The 10,550-nt window shown below is 41.8% G+C and overlaps 1 protein-coding gene across 1 annotated transcript; it reads left to right on the forward strand.

Moving 5' to 3' along the window:
* The first annotated feature begins 1,643 nt into the window (after positions 1 to 1,643).
* LOC123723175 lies at positions 1,644 to 7,354 on the forward strand. The gene is made up of 4 exons (XM_045685737.1): positions 1,644 to 1,680; positions 2,035 to 2,200; positions 3,263 to 3,387; positions 6,760 to 7,354. The coding sequence occupies exons 2-4, from the start codon at positions 2,116 to 2,118 to the stop codon at positions 7,078 to 7,080; spliced, it is 531 nt and encodes a 176-aa protein (XP_045541693.1). The 5' UTR covers positions 1,644 to 1,680; positions 2,035 to 2,115; the 3' UTR covers positions 7,081 to 7,354.
* The last annotated feature ends 3,196 nt before the right edge of the window (positions 7,355 to 10,550 follow it).

The raw sequence follows: 10,550 nt of genomic DNA on the forward strand, positions 1-10,550 counted from the left end.
GTGCCTAATTATGTTCTAGAGCACTTACGATGTGCTTGTACTTCTTAATTAAGTACAGTCGGGTCCCTATATTTCCTGACGCTTTTTCATATTCGTCGGCGAATGTTAATACTTCCTCCATGTTGACGCTTGAGAGACGGTTGAGGGATTCAAAAGGATTCCCTGACGATTTGGGTGGCCTAGGCATTGCCACCGGCTTGACCGGTACCGGTTTAGCAATGGGCGCGGTTAATACATTGCTCGCGGGTGCGCTAGGAGTGGGCATGTTAATACCCCATGCGGGGGTGTTTTGGGCGTTCGTTTTCCACGATGGTTGGAGAGGTAGGAATTGACGTCGCGACGGTCGCTGGGGTTGCGATTGAATTCTCTTAGGTGCTTTAGGGCACCCGTGGTAATTAGCGGTATGGTCACCGCGGCAAAGGACGCATGCAGGCTTTCCGAAAGCCTCTAAGAGTGATTTATCTTTCGGCCTAGAACATTCCGACGTACCGTGATCGCCTAAGCACTTCACGCACCTAGGGCGGGCGAAACAGTTGCGGGCTGAGTGCCCGTACAACTGGCATTTGTGGCACTGACCGGGTAGGCCATTCTTACGTGGCGGTTCAACTAGTAGCCCGCTAAGGCCACAGATTGACTTAACGTCAAAAATGGCCTTCCCTTCGGGCGACAGGTCTAAGTGGACCTGCACCAGGTCAATGGGCAATTTAGTGCGCCTGTTGGTCATGCGGAAGACGCTAATGACCGGAAATTTTTGGTCTTTAAGAGACTGGACGATATCTTCGACGGGGATTTCCTTAGGGATGCGTTTGATCACCACTCTAAGGATACGCTCGTCGGCGAGCGTGTAAGTATGATAGTATACCTCCTTTTCCTGGAGGAAACGGGTTACGTATCTGAAGGCCTCGGCGGTCTCCAGCTGCATCCTGATGCCTTGTGCGGTCGCTGAAGCAACGACCTTAAACTTATTAGACATAGCCGATTGGATCATCGGCCATTTGTCCTGGGCTTGAATATAGATTGGCGGTGGCTTTTTACCGAGCAGCGCGCGGGCTGCGGGGGGAGCCGGACGGATATACGACAGAGACTGAGTTGCCTCGATTGGGATAGCCATAAGGGCTGGGATATGAACCGGCTGGGAAGAGCCGGGTTCGGGCTGGGAACGTGGGCGCGGCGCCTTCTGAGGCACGGGAGATGGGGACGATGATGCTGACGAGGGGGCGGGGGAAGAGCGCTTCTTGCGCTTCTTCTTATTCTTTACTTCCGTGAACAACCCGCCTGCGTCGTCGGGGTTTTCAGGGGATAACGGAGAGTCTAACTCCATCTCTTCGGCATTGTTCGCGCCCGAGATGCGGGCAACACTATAAGCGGGCGGAGCGGCGTGCGGGTGAAGAAACGTCACTCAAAATCTCAACCGGCTGCCGATGCATACGCGCACCGTATAATTTGTCTTTTTGCAACTTTGTTAATTCCAAAATAAACCATTACAACCAAGCAATTGTGTTTGGCCTAAACAAATGGTCCATCGAGCCTCAACAATCAACAACGAAAATACAGTCCACTCATTTAATACGTTTGGAGCGAACGAAGTGCAGCAAATTATCGCGACATCGGCTCAACGGCCGCCGGAGTCAAACTTCACATCAAGACAAAGGAAGTACCGTGTGGACAGGGGAAGATAAAGTGAGTTCGTTCCATATTTTCCCTTCTAAATCCTCTATAATTGGCTTCCTATTGTGTTAATTGTTAAATTTTACGCTTATACATTTACGAGCGCCTAATTACCATATAGTGAAGTACCCATTTTTTTTCTTTTTTTTTCGTAATTCTAATCGATAATTTTTTCCTTTAAATTCAACAATGGCCCAGCTAGATGTTTTAATTCGCAAACCTAGTGGCATGAAAGCCAAGCTTACAAATTTCTCCAATTATATTAGCTCAATTGGCGCTTCCGGCATAATCTCAGAACTTCAACATGAATTACAATGTCGATTAAATAAATACGAGGCATTATACGATCAATTCGATGAATTACAGGTGGAGATTGAGGTGTGTTCCGACAAGCCAGAGGACGAATACGAGGAACGTTCAAAATTCGAAGAGCGTTATTACGCGCTGATGGCGCAAGCGCGCAATCTGCTGTGCAGAGATGGTGCAGCAGATGACGGCCGCTCTGTTGCAGGTTCGATATGCAAACAAGCAGGTGAATCATTCCAACACAATTTTATTCGCTTACCTAAAATTGATTTACCTCGCTTTCATGGTAGTTATCAGTGCTGGCTTGAGTATATGGATACATTTTTATCATTAATTCATAGTAGTGCTTCTATCGATAACATAAGCAAATTCCACTATTTACGCGCCTCGCTCTCGGGTGCGGCGCTCGACATTATTACGAACATAGATTTTAAAGGTGACAATTATTTAATGGCGTGGCAGTTGCTATGTGATCGATATGACAATAGTCGTCTATTAGTGCATAATCACGTGCAGGCATTGTTCAATGTTGAACAGGTTGTCAAAGAATCGAGTCTTTGTTTACGTCGTTTGCTTGATACAATTAATAAAAATATTCGAGCGTTAAAAACATTGAACGAGCCGACGCAATATTGGGATACGCTTGTAGTTTACATTATGTCAAACAAATTAGACGTAGTAACCGGTAGACATTGGGAAGAATATCGTAATGGCTTATCGAAACCGCCTTCTTTACAACAATTTTGCGATTTTATTAGTAACAAAGCTGATTTATTGGAAACAATTGAAAATAAACAGAATACAAATGTAAATAAAACAATTTCGAAAAATAACAGTTATATAATAGCATCTAACATAAATAATAATAATCGTTCCTTAGAACAATCAAAACATAACAACATTAAATCTTATAAATTGTCATGTCCTTTATGTTCAAAAAATCATCTTTTGTTTACATGTGAACATTTTCGTAGTTTAACGGTTGAAGAAAGATTAAAAAAGGCGAAAGAGTTAAAAATATGTTTTAACTGTTTGCGTCCCGGACATGGTACTAAGCGATGTAGATTAACGCATTGTAAGTATTGCAATAGTAAACATAATACGCTTTTGCACAGCGAAGAGTCAAAGCCTACTTCATTTCAAGACCCAATGCCTAGTAGTTCTAGTGTTGCGTTGCCTATTAATAATTCATCATCATCCATTGCCTTCGCCAAAGAAAATAATATCGTTTTGTCGAGTAATGCTCCTGTACAACTTACTACTTCTACGCATGTTTTACTGTCCACAGCTATGGTGAAAGTGATTGACGACAACGGCAACAGCATGGACGCACGGCTTCTACTCGATAACGGCAGTACGGCAAATTTTATAACGCAGTCGCTTTGCAGTAAACTAAAATTATCTACACGTTCCGTAAGTTCTGAAATTAATGGCATTAATAATCAATCGTTAACTAGTACACAAGCTTGCAATTTAACAATCGAGTCCCAATGTTGTAGGTATAAAGCGAATATAGAATGTTATATTTTACCGGAGATAACTAAAATACTCCCTTCTACTGTAATAGACATCAGTCAACTTTCGATGCCCTCAGATCTACATCTAGCTGACCCTTCGTTCAACATACCGTCAGTAATCGACATTCTCGTCGGGGCTGAAGTTTTCTGGGATGTTATATGTACTAAATCAATTAACCTAGGCAAAAACAAGCCTAAGTTAGTTGAATCAAAATTAGGTTGGATTGTTACAGGCCAACTACCAATACAGACAACATCAAATTTTACGCATTCTTGTAATTTGTCGATTAGAGATCTTGACAACAATTTGAAAAGGTTTTGGGAACTCGATTCCGTCGCTTCGAGCCATGCCCTGTCTAGTGAAGAACGAGCTTGTGAGGAAAGCTTTAACTTGAATACTATCCGTGACGAAGACGGTCGATTTATTGTAACGATACCATTAAAAAATAATACTAATGTCTTAGGTGAGTCATATGAAATGGCGCAACGCCGTTTTTTATCATTGGAACGTCGATTTCAACGTAATCCTGTCTTCAAAGAACGATATATATCATTTATGCAGGAATACGAACGTTTGGGTCATATGACTGAAAACAACACGCGTAATACTTCTGAAGCAGAGTCTAATATCGAATACTTTTTGCCGCACCATGGAGTCATTAATGATGCTAGTACAACAACAAAATTTCGTGTAGTTTTTGATGCATCTGCTCCAACCTCGTCCGGGCTATCATTCAACGACATCCAAATGGTAGGACCCACTATACAAGACGATCTCCTTTCGATTTTGTTGCGTTTTCGTCAACATAAGTATGTCATATCCGCGGACATTGAAAAAATGTATAGAGCTATTAATGTTACACCTAACCAACGCAGTCTACAACAAATAATTTTTAGGGAGAACAATAAGTTACCGCTCAAAACATACAAACTTAATACGGTAACTTATGGCACCGCGTCAGCTCCTTATTTGGCCACAAAGTGTCTAAGCAGCCTAGCGTCAAGCGCGTCGAATGAACAAATTAAACGGTCAATTTTACAAGACTTCTATGTGGACGACTACCTTAGTGGCGGTGACACCATACCACAGGTAGTGCAATTAAGTATGGGAGTACGTTCTATTTTATCTTCGGCGAAATTTCATCTTCGTAAATGGAAATCCAATAGCCCGGAGGTATTAGCCCAGGTTTTAGGTGTTTCAAGCTGTGAGGATAGTTTAAACTTCGCAGAAAATAAAGATACGCCGCATAAAACCTTAGGTTTATTTTGGTTATGCAATTCAGATTATCTTTCTTTCTCTGTTAATATAGACTTGAACAAGCAGGTAACGAAACGTATTATGTTGTCAGTAATTAGTCAAATTTTCGACCCTTTAGGTCTTGTAGGTCCGTGTGTTGTTGAAGGCAAAATTTTATTACAAGGTCTTTGGTTGACAAAGTCTGATTGGGATGAACAAGTACCAGACAAAATAAAAACACTTTGGACATCCTTCTCAAACTCTCTATTACATCTTAATAATCTAAAGATTCCTCGTTGGGTGTTGTCTGATAAAGCGTGTTTATATGAGCTTCATATTTTTACAGATGCCTCGGAACAGGCCTACGGGTCTTGTGTTTACGTGCGTTCGATAGATGAGCAAAATCAAATAAAGGTTAGATTATTAATCTCTAAAAATCGCGTAGCACCGATCAAGCCTACAACTATTCCACGGTTAGAGCTTTGTGGGGCATTACTAGGAACTAGACTATACGTAAAGGTCATAAATGCTCTTCATTTACCAATTACAAGGTGTCATTTTTGGTGCGATTCAACTATTGTTTTACGCTGGTTATCTATGCCATCGCATTCATTAGATCCGTTCGTGCGCAACCGCGTTCATGAAATACAAGAGAGTACTGCTGACCATTCGTGGAGATACGTTTCGTCTGGAGATAATCCTGCCGATTTAGTATCACGAGGCGTGAAGGCTAATAACATTGGGGAATGTACGTTGTGGTGGTCAGGACCTGAGTTTTTGGTAAAGTCCGAAAATGATTGGCCAAAAATGCCATCTTCGGAATCTACTTACCATTACAACGAATCACAACTATTAACTACGGCAAATTTAAATCACGATTCGGTGTTTCGATCGTTAATTAATAAATTTTCTAACTTCAATCGTCTTGTAAGAGTAATGTCATATGTTCAACGTTTTGTGTATAACCTTAAAAACAAAAATAACAAAAGAATCGGTTTACCTACGAAGGACGAATTAGATCAGGCCTTTAAGGTCGTAATGCAGAATGCCCAAATTGATATGTTTCCCGATGAATATGTCTTGCTACAAAAGGGTAAATCGTTACCTCGTAAGAATAGACTTGCGTCGTTGAGTCCGTTCATGGACAGTGACGGTATCATACGTGTAGGCGGAAGGCTTGAAAACTCACCTTACGAATATAATATAAAACATCCTATTTTGCTGTGTAGTAAACATCACGTCACTAAAATAATATTTCAAAAATACCATCTAGATTTATTGCACGCAGGGCCTCAACTGCTTTTAGCAAATATTCGTCAGTTATATTGGCCCTTAGGGGGCAGAAAGCTTTCTAGAGTAATCGTAAAAAAATGCTTAAGATGTTTCAGATATAAAAATACAACTATACAACCTGTCATGGGACAATTACCAATTTCTCGTACTAACTTAGAATTTCCATTTTTACATTGCAGTGTCGACTATGCCGGACCAATACTGATAGCTGACCGGAAAGGGCGAGGTTGTAAGCTTATAAAATCATACGTGTGTATTTTTGTTTGCCTTGCAGTCAAGGCTGTGCATATCGAGCTTGTTACAGATCTGACCAAGGAAGGCTACATGTCAGCTTTGAACCGTTTTGTGGCTCGTCGGGGCAAACCTCAGTCCATTCTGTCAGACAACGCTACGAACTTTGTTGGTGTTTCCAAGGAGTTGGAACAATTTTTACAGACTTCAAACCTGCCTTCGGAGGTTGCTCAGCAGGGCATTCAATTTTCCTTTGCCCCTCCATATTCTCCCCATTTTAACGGAATTGCTGAAGCAGCGGTTCGTTCTACCAAATACCATTTAAGGCGCTTGATTCAAATGACTAACTTTACATATGAGGAACTTACAACTTGTCTAACTCAAATTGAAGCCGTTTTGAATTCCCGTCCGCTTACCCCTCTCTCATCTGATCCCACTGACCTCTCTGCTCTTACTCCTTCTCATTTCTTAATCGGACGAACTCTCTTATCTGTACCTTATCCACAGGTTACAAACATGAAGGTGGAGCATTTGCAGCGTTATCAAAGAATCAATTATATAAAGCAGCATTTTTGGAAGCGGTTTTCTAAAGAATACGTCTCTTTACTTCAAACAAAAACTAAATGGTTCCATTCAACAGGACAACTATCTGTCGGAACTCTTGTATTATTGAAGGAAGCAGGTCAACCTCCTCTACTGTGGCCATTGGGACGAGTCACCAAAATTTATCCTGGCGTCGATGGAGGCTCAAGAGTGGCAGAACTAAAGATGAAAGGAAAAACTGTTCTACGGAGCTACAAAAACATCTGTCCTCTTCCCTTGGACTAGAACCTTCTCGTCACTCTGCTACCACAACTCTTCCATTACAACCACTTACATCTGTTTCTTCACAGCCGTGGGCCCATCACACTGCTTCTTTGAACAAAGGTGTTCAACCCGGGGAGGATGTTCGCGCCCGAGATGCGGGCAACACTATAAGCGGGCGGAGCGGCGTGCGGGTGAAGAAACGTCACTCAAAATCTCAACCGGCTGCCGATGCATACGCGCACCGTATAATTTGTCTTTTTGCAACTTTGTTAATTCCAAAATAAACCATTACAACCAAGCAATTGTGTTTGGCCTAAACAGGCATCACTATTGGGTACTGACGCATCGCTGGACGTAGAGTCTGACATAGATGGCCCTGAGCGGGCCTGGGATTCCGTGTCTGGTAACGAGGCAGTAAGTGCCTTAAAAACGTCAGGGAATTTTGTCCTGAGAAAATCCAGGACGGCAACTAAGCTCTGGTCCGCCATTTGGACTTATGGTGGACCGTATCTAATTCATATGTTGTCTCCCGGTGGGATGCCGGGGTGAGTATCCCTAGCTCCCTCCCTGCTGGGTTAAGCAGGGAGGATGTGTGCCTACTGCGTGTAGCCCTAGTGTGTCCGAGTGCCGATCTTATTGTGCACTCGGGTGTGTACTTAGGTCTAACTAAAGCTACCCGTGGGCTCTAAAGGGCCAAGCGTGGACCAACGTTGACTAGGGCACTACCCAAGGCCAATGATGGAGGTCCCTTCCGAATTACGCGGTTCCCTGAAGGGGAAACGCAGGCGAACGGGGCTGCCTGACTAGCTTCGTTATCACCGTTAGGTATCCGCTAGCCTTTCTCAAAATTGCGGTTATTAAGATATTGTTCAGCGCAGTGAAAACTGCACTTCACAATTTCTTTCACGCAGTTCCCGAAGTCGGAAACAATGACGTCGCTATCCCAAGAAACCAGATGGCTTGCCAGATGGCAGAGCAATAATAGTTCCTTAGCGGAACAATAGACGTTACGATATTCTACCTAGAAACTAGGATTAGCGCTTACCAGAAGGCGGACGCAATAAAAATTGCGCCGACACAATCGGCTCGCGAACAAAGGACGGCGGCACCTTTTATGGTGCGCGCAGGTGCGGATTGCTCAACGTAATGTCGGGCGGAGCGACAGATGTGCGGCGAGCGAACACGTCCGTTCGCCTCAACAGTCTGTAGCGGAGTGTCAATTTATTTAATCTTTGCTTAACATAATGTCTAGAAGATAATTCGAAACGATACTGCGTTAACAAAATAGGTCAGCGACATCTACCGAGCAGTTGCGTAAATAAACATAAAAATAATTGATCGCCGCGGTAAAACAATACAGCGCCATCTAGTGAGTGAATCGATTTTATTCTTATTTTACATATTTGGACATCAATTATTATTCATCAATGTAATGATTTATTCAATGGATAAAAGGATAAAAATAGATTTTTGTTTATATATATTGTTTTATATTAATTTCAAAATTCATTAATTTATGACATATTTTGCAAGTTTTTTGCAATGTAATGTTTTTTTAAGAAGATTTTATGTGAATTTATTTAATTATTTAATGTGAGTGTGGATTTATTCGTTATAAATGTAACCGACTTCGATTCCGATTCTGAATGTATAGATTCAATATTGGAGTCGGAATCAAAAGAAAGCGTAATGAGTAAAAACGTATAAAATCAATTGTATTTTCCCAACTTTGTAGTGTTAATTCCTCTGAACCTCTTTATACATTTTTCCCAGCTTTTGTAATAATATTGTAGTGAGAAATTTGAACATGCTGCTAGAGGTCCATTTTTCGAAAACCATATTATTTAATACGGTCCTTAGAGATACACATAAAACACCTATACTATTACTATCTAGTTAAGTCCCGTGAAACAAGTTAAATTACACCAAATTATTATCTCATTTACTATGGAGTATTACTCACGCGTGCCATCCACTGCGCAACAAAGTAATTATGAAAGTCTTCATTGTAAGGAAGCCTTTCCTGCTGTGCGATGTGCGACAACTCGGCTAGGCCGGCAGGAGCGCCAGCGTGCTGTACAGCGACACAAGCCGGTGCGCCGCGCTCTGGCGCTGCTGCGCCTGCAACCCGAGCTGCCGTGCCTGCCTCACCAAAGCTTGCACATAATGAAACATGCAGCCTTGGGTTGCAATTCCTGTAACAGAAGCAAGAGCAGACCGTAAGGCCTGCTCATAATCTGTTATAATTTGTTGTGGTCTTGGATTGCCAGCCGCTTGCCAAATTCTACGGAAAACTGCCTCATACAGAGGACGGCGGCGGTTCTGCATCAGGACTACAACAGGATGAAAATTGTGTCCAGAAATTATACTGTGTACCGTTAAAATTTGGCAAATTGACAATCCAGCTGGGACAGTCAGGAACGTTCCATCGATGACTAGCACTTCACTGTCAGCGATGCAACGTTCGAAACCGCGCATGACTAAAATGACAGCTTTTCCTTCCGCCACCGACACAGTGGCGAAAAGAGTAGGACTTAACAAGCGGTGGCCTGATAAGGCCACCGCATATTCCTCCAAGGTGCATGGCTGAGCCGGCTGTGAGTTTCTCCTCCATTTCCGCATCGACGGCAGCACACTCTCGTAGAGCAGGTGAGATGCAGCATCCAGATATCTGTAAAAAAACATTCCAAAATATTTATTTCAAACTATATTACAAAACATATCATCTTGCTAATTTTTTTTTGCATTGAATAAACTACTGAACTGTTTGAATATTCTTTGACTTAATAATAATAATAAAAAATGTTTATATAGGTTACACAAACATGTAGATATATAAAATAAACAAGGTACAAATTAGTTGGCAGGTATTGGGCTCGGCGAATAGCTTGCCCAGAACGACAACGCCGATTTTCAGCCCTCGCCTTATGGAGAATAAACAAAAAACGAAAAATGAAGTTATTAAGTGTTGGTAATTTGATTAATGAACGAATATGCTGTAACGTTGCGATTTTTTTCGCATCATTATTTTTACTTGATTCGGTTTTTTCTTCTCTTCGGTTTCCGAACGCACACATCTGTCAATTATGTCAATGTCGTATAAAAGAGAGATTGTCAAAATCAATTGCCGGTGGTAGTCTACCGTCCTCGGATTTATTATTTGTGCTGTTGTAATTCTACTTTTAGAGAATTTAAATCATTCGTCATCGCACTTGATATTGAAAATATTATGGTAGGTTTGCCAAAATAAATAAAAATGGTAAGTTTTATTATGATATTAAAATCATATTTCTTCAAACCTGAAGCCTTAGGGCTGAGCACGTTGATTGACCCCTTCGCTGTTTCACAGGGAGAGGTGGGAAATCGCGAGCGGATTGGTTTATAAGTCCTTTGAAACAAAATTAAATTTGTAGCAGCCGCCGTGGTATGTATAGGAAAATAATTTCCAGTTATTCGGTGTTATAATTGTTAGATTTGTCCTAATGGCTGTC

This window comes from Papilio machaon, chromosome W (genome assembly GCF_912999745.1).
Source record: "Papilio machaon chromosome W, ilPapMach1.1, whole genome shotgun sequence".
NCBI classification, from domain to species: domain Eukaryota; kingdom Metazoa; phylum Arthropoda; class Insecta; order Lepidoptera; family Papilionidae; genus Papilio; species Papilio machaon.

What these genes read in the sequence shown, in the direction of transcription:
- LOC123723175 (XM_045685737.1), top strand. Translation starts at nt 2,116, where the DNA reads ATGGCGCAAGCGCGCAATCTGCTGTGCAGAGATGGTGCAGCAGATGAC. An exon ending in TTCGATATGCAAACAAGCAG is followed by an intron (nt 2,201 to 3,262) that starts GTGAATCATTCC and finishes TACTGTCCACAG; the next exon opens with CTATGGTGAAAGTGATTGAC. An exon ending in TAAAATTATCTACACGTTCC is followed by an intron (nt 3,388 to 6,759) that starts GTAAGTTCTGAA and finishes CCTTATCCACAG; the next exon opens with GTTACAAACATGAAGGTGGA.